The 12,657-nt window shown below is 67.3% G+C and overlaps 1 protein-coding gene across 1 annotated transcript in view; it reads right to left on the reverse strand.

Annotated features, from left to right (window-relative positions):
• Positions 1 to 669: 669 nt before the first annotated feature.
• NOTCH1 (notch receptor 1) overlaps positions 670 to 12,657 on the reverse strand; it is a 43,526-nt gene continuing 31,538 nt past the window's right edge. Inside the window, exons 20-34 of the mRNA XM_047768960.1 lie at positions 12,231 to 12,384; positions 11,923 to 12,107; positions 11,354 to 11,486; positions 10,909 to 11,166; positions 10,715 to 10,827; positions 9,507 to 10,078; positions 8,903 to 9,325; positions 8,293 to 8,441; positions 7,363 to 7,579; positions 7,148 to 7,235; positions 6,888 to 7,053; positions 6,036 to 6,331; positions 5,066 to 5,213; positions 4,878 to 4,975; positions 670 to 3,750 (exon numbers count right to left, since the gene is read on the reverse strand). Of these exons, the coding sequence (XP_047624916.1) occupies positions 2,218 to 3,750; positions 4,878 to 4,975; positions 5,066 to 5,213; positions 6,036 to 6,331; positions 6,888 to 7,053; positions 7,148 to 7,235; positions 7,363 to 7,579; positions 8,293 to 8,441; positions 8,903 to 9,325; positions 9,507 to 10,078; positions 10,715 to 10,827; positions 10,909 to 11,166; positions 11,354 to 11,486; positions 11,923 to 12,107; positions 12,231 to 12,384 (4,533 nt within the window). The 3' untranslated portion in view covers positions 670 to 2,217. The remainder of the gene's footprint in view (positions 3,751 to 4,877; positions 4,976 to 5,065; positions 5,214 to 6,035; positions 6,332 to 6,887; positions 7,054 to 7,147; positions 7,236 to 7,362; positions 7,580 to 8,292; positions 8,442 to 8,902; positions 9,326 to 9,506; positions 10,079 to 10,714; positions 10,828 to 10,908; positions 11,167 to 11,353; positions 11,487 to 11,922; positions 12,108 to 12,230; positions 12,385 to 12,657) is intronic.

The following is a 12,657-nucleotide window of genomic DNA, read 5'->3' on the forward strand; positions in this document are numbered from 1 at the left end:
GGCCACCCTGCAGCACATGGACGTTTCTGGGCCAGGAGTCAGAGCCAAACCCCGGGTGTGACCCACACGGAAGCTGTGGCAACGCTGGATCCTTTAACCCACTGTGCTGGGCCGGGGATTGAGCCTGTGTCTTGGTGCTGCAGAGACACTCCCAATCCTGTTGGGCCACAGTGGGAACTCCCTTCCTTTCTTTTAAGGAGATGATTTATGGAGGTAAAATTCATAGAACATAAAAGTAACCTTTTTACAGCAAACAATTCAATGGCATTTAATACATGAAAAATGTACAACCACGGAGTTCCCGTCATGGCGCAGCAGAAACGAATCCGACTAGTATCCATGAGGATGCGGGTTCGGTCCCTGGCCTCACTCGGTGGGCCGGGGATCCAGCGTTTTCGACTCTGCACCGCGGCCTCCAGCCCCTCCCTGCGGCCCCCTGCCCACAGCCGCCTGCTGTGCTAAGCGGTGCCCCCCTGTGGCACCGACGGGAGAGGCCAGAGCCCAGCGTTGGACAGCGTGTGCCCCGCGCACTGCACGGGGCTTGGGGACTTCGGATGGGACAGAGTGGCCTTGGCACCCATGGGCCAGGGCCGGGTGGCCTCTGCCCGCTCTTCCGCGTTCCGCCTGCCTCCCCTCCCTCTCAGAAAGCAAGCGGGCACCACAGCCGCGTTTAGCGAAAGCTGGATGACTTTCCGAATCATTTTTATTGCAAATCACTTAACAAAAAGATGGGAAAAATACATCATTTTCATCCTCTAGTTTTGCACGTAGATAACTTTTTTGAAAAGTTTCCTTTTTATGTAAACTACACTATATTTTATAAAACACAAGAAGAAGCACGATCTTAAGACGTGTCTGTCAATGCCCAACAGGGGGTCCCGCATCGCCCCCTCCCCTCCCCCCCAGGCGGCAGGGCTGCCCTGCGAGGGGCAAGGCCTTTCCTGGGTTTGCTCTGAGGAGCTACTGTTCCGCTTCTGGCGGCTGCAGGACGCGAGGCCTGGCTTCTAACGTCCCTTTAACAGCAGGAACCCTGACAGGTTGGTCCAATCAGGTTTCTTAAACAAAATCCCCTTGAAGATGTGTGTACAGACATTTCCTCCGCCACAGGCGTGTGCTGGGTCTTCTAAGAATCTGCTCCTCCCGGGCACGCCGCCCCCAACCCAGGAGGGGTGGCCGGCGAGCAAGCTCCAGGCGCCCCGAGCGCCCCACTGAGCCTGGCCGCGCCCTGGGACCAGGGTCTCTGCGCACTGAGGCTGGCTGGGCACGGCTGGCTTTTTCCTTGGAAAACCAGCAGCTGCGGTCCACCTTCCTGCGTCTGGAAGGTGCAGTTCGAGCTGAGATGCTCCAACGAGGCGGCCCAGGCAGTGTCCTTCCCCAGCAAGGGGGAGGCCTCCCCACGGGGGGTCCAGGGTGGGCACCACACCTCCGACTTCTCCCTCTGCACGATGCGTACGCGTCAGCGGTGCAGAGGAGCCTCCAGAAAGAACGAGAACTCCCCAGACCCCCGAACAGCGACGTGACACTGAACCCCAAACAAAGATTCATGACTCGGTACCATGACACGTACCCTCGGCCCGTGCTTGAGAAAAGTCACTGACGAGCACACCAAAGCACATGAGCCACATGGTCTTGTATTTTACGTTCCTGCCTCGGATGCAGATGCACCCACGCGCCGGAGGAGTAAAGGGCTGGCTTCCCTGGCTCTAGAGGCATCTTCCAACGTGCGGGCGGTGCTGGGAGCGGGGGTCCGGGTTTGGGGGAGGGGGCGCCTCTGGGGACCTCGCCGCCGGGCCCGGACGCGCCGGGAGCTTTTGGAGCTACATTGCTCCCTCCTCAGACATCCTTTCTCTTGAGTACAGTGAAAGGAAATCAATAAATAAATGGCATTTTAAAACCCTGAATCTTTGTTTATATTGTACACACACCCAGGAGCCTTTATCCGAAGTAGGAAAGTCCTGATCGAGCAGTAGCTTTTTGTTTGTTTGTTTTTCCGAGTAGATAAAAGTTTTTACCTGGTGCCATACAAAACAGTACATATAAATAAAAAGGCAGTGTTTCTGTGTAAAATAAAAGTACATAAATAAATACTAAAACAAAAGAAAAGTCTCTGTCGTCGTCTTCTGTATCAAAGCGTTTCTTGAAAAAACCCTCCTTTGGTCGGCCCTGCAGGGCTTGGGCCAGGAAGCGCGGGGTCCCCCACCTCCGGGCTCGGGCTGTTTACTTGAAGGCCTCCGGGATGTGGGCGGCGGCCTGCGCCGGGGGCACCCCGGTGGGCGGGCTGGAGACGCCCTCGGACCAGTCGGAGATGTTGGAATGCGGCGACGAGCTGGACCACTGGTCGGGGGACTCGGGGGACGGGGTGAGGAAGGGGTGCTCGGGCACCTGCAGCTGGTGGCTGGGGGTGTTGTCCACCGGCGAGGAGGAGTAGCTGTGCTGGGAGGGGGGCGTCAGGAACTGCGTGGTGGTCATGGGCGGGGCCAGCGCGGGCGGCAGCGCCGTGGGCAGGACCTGGCTGTCCTGCGGCAGGACGGTGTGCACCGCCAGGCTGCTGGGGCCCAGCGGCTGCACGTCGGCCTGGCTCAGCTCCCCCCCCAGGAAGCTCCGGCCCACATGGCTGGCGGTGGCCGAGCTCACGCCCAGGTGTGGCTGCGGCGGCTGCGGCGGCAGGTTTGGCTGCGGCGGCGGTGGCGGCATGCTGGGCGGCTGCAGGTTCTGCGGCGGCTGCATGCTTGGGGGCTGCATCTGTAAGTTCTGCTGCTGCACCTGCTGCAGCTGCTGCTGCGTCTGCACCAGGTGAGGCTGGGCGGCCAGCCGCGCGCCGGGCAGGGCCTGGTAGCCCATCATCTGGGACAGGGCGGTGGCGGACAGGCCACCGTGCAGCGGGCCCATGGCACCGTGCTGGAGCGCGGGGGCCTGCGTGCTCAGGGTGCTGGGTGCCACGCTCCCTCGCAGCGGGTTGTACTGGCTCGGCATCAGGCCGTTCTGCAGCCGGGACAGCCACTCGCACTGGCCGTTCAAGCCTGAAGCCCCACCCACGGTGAAATTCACAGCCCCGCTGCCTCCACCGGCGCCCAGGACTGTGCCAGTGCTGGAAGCCACGGGCAGGTGGGAGAGGCGTGGGGGCCCAGCCTCGAAGGCCAGCCGGCCACCCCCGCCCAGCGCCGCCATCTCGGGCTTGGCCGCCACACTCAGGTGGCTGACGCCCAGGTGGGCATCAGGCATGCCGGGCAGGTGGTTGAGAGGCAGAGACGGAGACTGCTGGAAAGGGGAGGGCAGCAGGGGCGGGGAGGCCACGTCCGACAGGTAGCCGTGGGGGGACTCCAGGGAGTCCACGGGCGACAGCGCGCTCGAGCTGTCCAGCAGGCAGCCCTTGCCGTCCTGGGGCTTCCGCCTCCGCGCCCTGAGCTCCTTGGCCTCCTTGCCGCTGCAGGCCAGGCCCTTGGTGCTGGGCTTGCGGGCCTTCTTGCCCTGCCCGGCCGGCTTGAGGTTGCCCAGGTAGCCGTTGGGCGAGCAGAGCGGGGGGGACAGGGTGGGCGCGCCGGCCAGGGCGGCGCCGTGCAGCGGGGGGCTGCGCACCAGGCTGCACTCGTCCAGCAGCCGCACGATGTCGTGGTGCATGCGCTCCTGAGCCACGTCGCGAGGCAGGCGGTCCATGTGGTCCGTGATGTCCCGGTTGGCGAAGTGGTCCAGCAGCACCTTGGCCGTCTCGTAGCTGCCCTCCCGGGCGGCCAGGAACAGGGGCGTCTCTTCCTGGGGGGGCGGGGTCAGCCTCGTCGATGCTCGTACCAGAAGGACCCCCACGGGGAGGACGCTGACCTCGCACCCGCCCCTCCCCATCGCACCCCAGCCTTCTGGTACCTGGCCTGGTAGGTCTTAAAATAAACCTTCAGTGCCTCTTCTAAGATGCACCAGGGCTGGTCTGTGGGACTCTGCGTTCCAAACCAGTGGGGTTTGTCCCTTGAGGGGACCTAACAAACGGAGCCCCCTCCTCCAAAACCGTACAGACGCAGACACTGCTGCAATTTCAGGGGCGTGGACGTCCCTAGAGTGCATCTCTGGTCACCCAACAGTCCCTGAGGGGCCCCGACATCTTAGCCCCGTCCCTGGGTCTTGGGTTTCTCATCCGTCCTGCGGACGGGCCACACGTGCCCTTGAGACCATCGCGTGGGAGTGGTGCCTGCCTGGTACACGGGAGGCCTCGGCCGTGGCTGTGGCCATGCCAGGCGGTCCCCGGGGCCAGCCCCTGTCTCCCCACCAGGAGGCGGGACTGTGCCTCAGCCCCGCCGCGCACTCAGGAGCGCCGCCTGCTGCCCCTCACCCAGGCGAGGAGATCCCAGTTTAAACCAGGGGTCAGTGAAGGACAGGGACAGGCTTGGCGCACAGAGCAAACTGACGACAGATGCAGGCGACGTGGGGTCAGGCCGGGGTTAGGAAGGAAGGACAGTCTCCTGAACCTCAGGGACAGAGCCTGGCAGTGCGGGGGGGACGAGGGGGCAGTCCTTGTGCAGGAAGGTGGCTGCTGGCATTTATTTATATCTGGGGGCCTCTCGATGCAGAGCTGCGCCCCCCCCCCACCTCTTGGATCCATTGGCACCACATGGGTCACCCCGCCAGCCCCGTGATGGCCAAAGGCAGGTGAGGGCCAGGTCTCTGGGACAGATCGGGCGGCTGGAGCTGCTGCTCACAGCACTGGGACACAAGCCTCGGGCTTAGAAGGGGGCAGGAGGGGAGGCGGTGGCAGAACACACGGGCACCTGCTGAGGGTCACGTCTGGGGCCCAGGGCTTCGGCTGGGACCTGACCGATTAGGGCGCCGAGGCCCAGGCGTTAAGGTCCCCGGGTGGGAAGGCGCGCCCGGGGCACACGCTGGCCGCCCACCTTGTTGTTCTGCATGTCCTTGTTGGCCCCGTTCTTCAGCAGCACGACGGCGGCCTCCACGTTGTTGACCGCGGCGGCCCAGTGCAGGGCGGACTTGCCTGCGTGGGGAAGCAGAGCGCGGCTGGGGAGGAGCAGGCGGCCGGGCGCCGCCCCCCGCCCCCCGCCCGAGGGCTGGGGGCCCGGCTTACCCAGGTCGTCCACGGCGTTGACGTCGGCGTGAGAGTTAATGAGGTCCTCCAGCATGCCCTCGACGGCCAGGCGGGCGGCCAGGATCAGCGGCGTCGTGCCATCGTGCATGCGGGCGTCCAGGTCGGTGGCTCGGTTCCGGATCAGGATCTGAGACAAGGAAGACCTCAGGGGAGGCAGACCCCGCCCGGAACAGAAGCCCGGTGTCCGATCCATCCCTGAGGTGGAAGAAGCCCCTCCTGGAGACCCGACGGCTGGGGGGGTGGGGGGGTTGGGGGCAGAGCCCCACCGGCCCCGCACATGTGAGGACCTGGAGGGCGGAAGAAGCCGCGGCCAAGCAGAGAGCAGGACAGCCTCACTCCGGCAAAGCACCCGAGGGAATCGCTAAGTGCCAGAGGCGCCAGGGCAGACCCCGCCGGCTCATTGAGAATGGCCTCAATTTCTTATTTCCAAAGAAAGACGACACGTCGGAGATCATTCAAGGAAAACTCTGTGATCCCTCTGCCCTGGTGCCCGAGAACCAGCCCGTCTGTACAGAGCAGCACGGCCCAGAGGCTGGGGGTTTGCGGCAGAGGAGCCTCTGCCAGCGACCTCCCCCAGGGCCCCCGGCATCGGAGCCTCTAATCCGCCCTGATCCTGGGAGCCCCAGCGAGGCCAGAGCCCCGGGTGTGCAGGCGGCTTTCTCCCGACCGCCCGAGGCCATGCCTCCAGCCACAGCAGGGAGGAGAGGCAGGTGCGGCGAGACGCACCGCACGCCTGTCTTGGGTGCAGATGAGGAGGCCCTGCCCCGCAGGTCCCTGCGGCCTCCCAGGGAGGGGGACACTCGGGTCTGACGCCCTCCCCGCCCCCGCCCCGGGTGCAAAGGCTCGGGAGGAGGCCACCCGCTGGCCCGGCTCCGCCCCGCTCAGAATCAGGGCTCCGGGGCCCTGAGCAGGAGCATGGAGGGCACAGGCTGGCAGAAGGGCCGCCCACCTGAAAGACACCCTGTGCGTCGGCGGACACGGCCGCGTGCAGCGGGGTGCGTCCCATGTTGTCCTGGATGTTGGCGTCGGCGCTGGCCTCCAGCAGGCGCTTGGCCGCATCGGAGCGCGAGTAGCGGGCGGCCAGGTGCAGGGCCGTCTCGCCGGTGCGGTCCGTCTGGTTGTGCAGGCTGGCGCCCTGGTAGATGAAGTCTGAGATGACCGCCGGCGCGTCCTCCTCCTCCTCGCTGTTGCCGGTCTCCAGGCCCCCTCCGCTGCAGGAGGCGATCATGAGGGGCGTGAAGCCGTCTGCGGAAGCGGCACAGGCGGGGCTCGGTCAGGGGGGCGGGCCCTCGCGGCCGCCCTGCGCGGCCCGCGCACACGAGGCCGGCCTGCCTGCGACCAACCCACTCAATCCGGGCTTTCTGCACGACAGAGCCACGTCCAGCTGCCAACTGGCAGGTGGGCAACGAAGACCCCTGCCCGAGATCACCAACAGCCCAGCTGGAGGAAGCCAAGGTAACGAGCGGGTAAAGGAAGACTTCGGATGTCTTGGAAGAACTGTCTGGGGAGGAGGCGGCTAGAAGCTTCGCGTGGGCTCTGACCCGCAGCCCGAGGAGGGCGCCCGTGGAAGGCAGGGCGACTCCTCCACTCCCCGCCCCCCTGCCAGGCCCCGCTGCGCCCGGCCCGCCGAGCTGAGCCTCCCCTAAACCTCCAGGGACTGACTCCTGGGAGTCGAGCTCGGGGGAGCGAGGCCAGTGGCTCACGCGGTCAGGGAAGGGCCGGCTGCCCAACAAGAAGGAGCCCATCCAGGTGACCCTGGCCAGGAGCCCCTGGGGCGGTGTGGGGCACGGGCTGCACCTACCAGGCCCTCGGACGTTGACGTCCATGCAGTCGGCGTCGGCCTCACCCTGGGGTGGCGTGGGGGCCATGGCAGACACACGCAGGTCGGCGGCATCCAGGTGCTGCTGGGTCCACTGCCGGTGGTCCGTCTGGTCGTCCAGGTCGGGGAGGACCACGGGCTCCTCGAACTACGGAGGGGGTCAAGCCGAGAGCCACGTGCCACGGGGCCCGGGCGGGGTGGGGCGGGGGGCGGGGGGGGGGGGCCCTGGGGCCCGGACTCACCCGGAACTTTTTGGCCTCCAGGTCCTCGTCGCCCCACTCGTTCTGGTTGTCGTCCATGAGGGCGCCATCCGAGGCGTTCTTCAGGGGCCTGGGGGCGAGGGTCAGGGAAGCGGGACTGAGCCAGGAAGCCCCGGAGGCCACCGCTCAGCGGGCGCTCGGCGTGGGTCCAGCCCCGCCTCCCGAAAGCCAAGGCCGCCAGCGGCTGTGCCACTCACTTGAGGCCCACCGAGTCCTCGCCGAGGGGCTCCCGCCGCTTCTTCTTGCTGGCCTCCGACACCTTGAAGCCCTCGGGGAACCAGAGCTGGCCATGCTGCCGTCGGCGCTTCCGGGACAGCAGCACGCCGCAGCCCACGAAGAAGAGCAGCACGAAGGCGACCACGGCCACGTACATGAAGTGCAGCGGCGGAGGCGGGGGCGGCTCCACTGTCTCACCTGCGGGCGCAGGGGCCGCGGGCGGGCGCCCGGACATCAGGCAGCGCTACGGCAGGCCGGCGGCCGGGGGCAGCGCACTGGCTCGGCGGCCAGGCGCCTCCTCGCCCACCAGCCTCCATCCCGCCCCCCAAAATAAGGTCATTTTCTACGCGATTAATCAGAATTGCAAACGATCGCTAAATTCTCTCCTGCACCAGCCGGCTATCTGGAGACGGCGTTTACTTTTTTCTCCTTTAAGGGAAAAGGATTAACCAACTTCAAATCACCGCACTCGCATCGAGCTGTTAAGACAGAGGATTTAGGGGGATTTTCCGGATACAAACTTCAACACTTCACATGACACCGATCAATTCTCTGCTCTCTCTCTCTCTTTAAAAAAACGCTGTAATGATTTTGAAATAATACCCAACAAAGAAAAATCAGGAGGAAGAGGTGGGGAGAGACACGGGCTCCCACTTTCTGGTGGGTGCGCCTGCTCCCCTGGGCCAGCCTCGCTGACAGCTGGCACTATGGGTGGGGGAGCGTGCCAGGCAGGAAACGCCAGAAAAGCACTTCCCAAACCCTGGATGGCGTGACACGCCCCTGTGGGTGGCAAGAGGCCCCAGAACAAGAATGGGGGGGGAGCTGGGACGCAGCCCCTCGCAGGGCTCCCCTCCCAACCCAGGCCACTCGTCCCGAGGGGCTGTGGCTGGGACAGCAGGCGGGCCACTCACTCTGCACGGCCTCGATCTTGTAGGGGATGTTGAGGCTGCCCAGCGAGGCGAGCGCGCCCAGGAAGGCGGCCACGTCGGTGGCGCTCTGGAAGCACTGCGAGGACGACTGGACGCACTGCCGGTTGTCAATCTCCAGGTAGACGATGGACCTGGGGGGGCACCCGGTCAGAGGATGAGAACCCAGCCCAGTCCGCGTCCGCCCAGAGAGCCGTCTCCAGGGACAGCCCTGGCCCCGCGGCATCTTTCCGATGGGCAGGGGAGGCTTCCGGAACCCGGGTCTGGACGGGAAAAGCCCCGGAGGTGGGCAGGGCCCGGCCCGTCCCCACGTCCAGCACCAGCCCCAGCCAGGCAGCGCCGGTACCCATGCCGGCCCCCGGCCCCGTGCTCCCCTGAGCCCCACGAGCATCCCTGCCCTCGGCTCAGGACAGAGTCCTCTAGAGCCCGAGGCCCCCCAGAGCTGACCTCAGTCGGGTGTGGCCGTGGCGTCAAGAGCCCGGGGCGGGGGCTGGTGGCGGGGAGTGCTGTTGCTGCCCCCGCCCGTCCCCGGACCCGGGCCTCCCCACCGCCTCCCCCAGCGCCAGCCCCGAGGGCAGCAGGCCCGGGCTCGCACCCGCGGACATCCATGGGGTCCAGCTCCCTGCGCCGCCGCCCGCCCCCTGTGCCGCCGCCGCCGCCGCCGCCGCCACCGCCCGGGAGCAGCGAGGCCCCGCCGGCCACGGAGCGCCGGATGGGGTGCTTGTGCAGCTCCTCCTCGCGGCCGTAGTAGGGAAAGATCATCTGCTGCCCGCTGGCGTCGCGCTTGAAGACCACGTTGGTGTGCAGCAGGCGGCTGAGCTCGCGCAGGAAGTGCAGGGAGTGGTTGCGCAGCTGCTCGGGGGGCATCAGCACCACCAGCACCAGCGTGCCCGCCGCCAGCCGCTCGGGCACGTGCTCCGCGCAGTCCAGCCCGTCCCACTCGCACTCGGCGCTGTTGCAGCCCTGATCGCAGTGCCCGTCGCTGAAGTGGTCCTTGCAGTACTGGTCGTACAGGGGGCTGCGGGCACGGGGCGAGGGTCAGGCCTCCCTCCGTGCCGGCCCCCAGCCCCGCCCTGCCCCGTGGCCCTGGGAGACCCCGGGGCCGGTCCGGCCGCCGCCTGCCACCCCGCCCGGCCCCCACCTGGGAGCGGACGGCCGCTCCGTGAGCCCGGCCCCGCGGGGAGGAGCGGCCTCCTCACTTGCACTGGCCTTCCGCGCGCTGGCAGTCGAAGCCGTCAAAGAGGCAGCCGGCCGAGTTGCACTGGCTGTCGCAGTGGCCGTTGCTGAAGTACTTCCAGCACTGCAGGGACTGCGTGCAGTTCTGCCAGGGGTCGTTGAAGTTGAGCGAGCAGTCGCCGCCGTCCCAGCCGCAGGCGTGGTTGTTGCACTGCAGGCTGCAGACCTTGTTGCCGGCCTCCTCGCGGCACCCGGGGAGCTCACAGGCCTCCTCGATCTGTGGTGGCGGGATGTCGAGGCCCACGCCGCCCTCGAAGCTGTAGTCCAGGATGTGGCACAGCAGCCCGTTGAACTTGGCGGGGCACAGGCAGCGGTAGAAGGGGCTCTCAGGCGTGGGCTCGCAGCTGCCCTGGTTGTAGCAGGGGTTGCCGCCCACACAGGGGCTGCTGGCCGGGAACTGGCACTCGGGGCCGGTGAAGGGGCCCAGGCACAGGCAGGTGGGGCTGCGGGGGCCCGAGATGCAGGTGCCGCCGTTCAGGCATCGCAGGCTGCCGCAGCTGCGCGCGTCATTCTCACACGTGGCGCCCTCGAAGCCCTGGCGGACAGGGGCACAGCGGGTGTCAGGGTGGGCCGGCTTCCCCGACAGCACGGGACCCGCCCAGGCCCGGCCAGCGCACCGCACGCCCCCCCCAGAAGGGCCTGCAGCCTTTTCCCGGGCAGCGTGGCCCTGTACATCAAGTCTTTCAACGTGAGACGGTCAGGGGTTCCCAGGGGCTGAGAGGGAGGGGGCACAGGCAGAGCACGGGTCCTCTCAGGGCACCGAGAAATTCCACGCAACGCGCAGTGGTGCACACGGGACACGGCACGCGTGTCAAGCCCACACAACGCACGACACTGGAGTGGCCTTCGCGACGTCTCAGTGCTGGTCATCAGCCGGAGCCGCGCGCCAGAGGAGGGCAAGACGCTGATGGGGGAGGGGGTGGGGGGGGGCTCCCCGGCACCTTTTCTCTACGAAGCGCTTGCTCTAAACGCGGTTTACGAACGTCACAAAGACAACCTCAAGGACAAGGCGGAGGACGGAGCCCAGATGCTCCGGCCGGCCTCTGCCCTCCGGTGTGCGCAGGCCCAGGGGCTCTGGCCACCTCAGCGGGCCGGGTGCCCCGAGCGAGGGTGCGGACTCGCCGCCTTCAGACCAGGGAGCCCTCCCGGCTGCACGGGGCCCTCCGCTTACTGCCGGGCATTTGCAGATGAACCCGCGGGCGGTGTTGGCGGCCACGGCGCAGGTGCCCCCATTCTTGCAGGGCCTGTCTTTGCAGCCGTTGATGATGGACTCGCAGCGGCGCCCTGGGGACGAGAGCAGGTGTGAGGGCGGATCCCCACCTGGCACCCCTCCCCCCCCTCCCCCGGCCGGCCGGCGGCACCCACCGGTGTGGCCAGCGCGGCACTCGCAGTGGAAGTCGTTGACGCGCTGCACACAGTTCTGGGCGCCGCGGGGGTCGCAGGGGTTGGACAGGCACTCGTTGACGTCGCCCTCACAGCGCTCGCCCACGAAGCCGGGTGGGCAGGTGCAGCTGTAGCCGCCCACCTGGTCCACGCAGGTGCCGTTGTTAAAGCACTTGGGGCCCCGGGAGACGGGGTCGACGGGGGGGTCGCAGTCGTCCACGTTGGTCTCACAGTGCACACCTGCAGGGCCCAGGTGGGCTCAGACCCCCGCTCCCCGGCCCTGCTCCTCCCAAACGTGCTCCCCTCGGCCGGCGGTCAGGATGGGACTGCAGGCGCCCGGGAGACGGACGCCAGCGACCGCCCACGGCCTCCCTGCCCCGGCCCCTTCCTGGTCGGCGCTGCGTCTGCCCGGGCACTGCCCGCCTACCCTGCGTGCCCCGGGGGCAGGAGCACTTGTAGGTGTTGGTGAGGTCGATGCAGGTGCCTCCGTTCCGGCAGGGCTGGGACAGGCACTCGTTGACCTCCTCGGAGCAGTTCACCCCGTGGTAGCCAGCCACGCACTGCAGGGGGACAGAGGGGCCAGGCCCGCGGCTCAGTGGGCGGCCCGGACGCGGCCCCAGCCCCTAGGCAGGGGTGCCTTCTTGAGAGCGAGGCCGTGGGCTCCTCCCAGCTGCAGACCCAGACCCCGGGAAGGGCGCCGGTCCACTGGGGGCCTCGGCCAAGGTCAGGGTTAGATGTGTTCCCTGGGATGGAGGTGGGCACCTCGGGGCAAATCCGGGGGAGGGCAAACCCTGCCCACTTGTCGGTGAATTTTCCCCTTCCAGGGGCCCCTGGAAAGGACTCCTCCTGTCAGGCACGCCGGACGCCCCAGCCCCCACGGGAAAATGGGTCTGAGAGGGGCACACGTCCCCTGGGTTTAGTGTTCCCAGCCCGGGGCCCGGCCCTTGCAGACACCCATGCCCGGCACCCCCGCCCTGACCCGGGACGGGCCCCCACCTCGCAGGAGTAGCCGCCGGGGTAGTCGGTGCAGGTGGCGCCGTTCTGGCACGGGCTGGGTGAGCACTCGTCTACCTGGTCCTCGCAGTAGCTGCCCGTGTAGCCCGCCTGGCAGTGGCAATGGTGCGTGTTGCCCGCGTTCACACAGAGCCCCCCGTTTCGGCACAGGTGGGTGACGTTGATGCCTGCGGGGATGCGCGGGGACAGCGTGAGGCCCGGGCTTCCTCCCGGGGCCACGTCCGGCTCCGGACAGCACCCCTCCCGACCTCGGGAGACAGACGCCCGCTGGGCGCAACGCGGTGGCTCACCTTGCTGCCAGGCGGCCACCTCACAGGAGACGCTGGGCACGTCGCAGTAGACGCCGGTCCAGCCGCTGTGGCACTCGCAGCGGTACAGGGTCTGGGCCTGCCAGCACTCGCCGCCGTTCTTGCAGGGCGACGAGTCGCACCAGCGCACGAGGTTCTGGGGGCGCAGGGGCAGCCTCGCTCAGGCTGCCTCACCCGGCCAGCTCCCGGGGGTCCAGCCCCCCTGGCGCCACACCCCCACAAGAGACCCTCGGCCCGAGGGGCTTGGGACCCCACCCTACAGAAAGGGAAGCTGAGGCCCAAGGTCCCCGCTCAGGAGCAGCCCGGCGGGGCCGGGGGGGTCTCAGGCTCCGGGCCCTCGGTGAGGCGGGACACCTGCTGCCTTTCCTGAGGCCGCGTCTCCTCGCAAGTAAACCGCTCGCCTACAGTG

This window comes from Phacochoerus africanus, chromosome 2, assembly GCF_016906955.1.
Source record: "Phacochoerus africanus isolate WHEZ1 chromosome 2, ROS_Pafr_v1, whole genome shotgun sequence".
Classification (NCBI taxonomy): domain Eukaryota; kingdom Metazoa; phylum Chordata; class Mammalia; order Artiodactyla; family Suidae; genus Phacochoerus; species Phacochoerus africanus.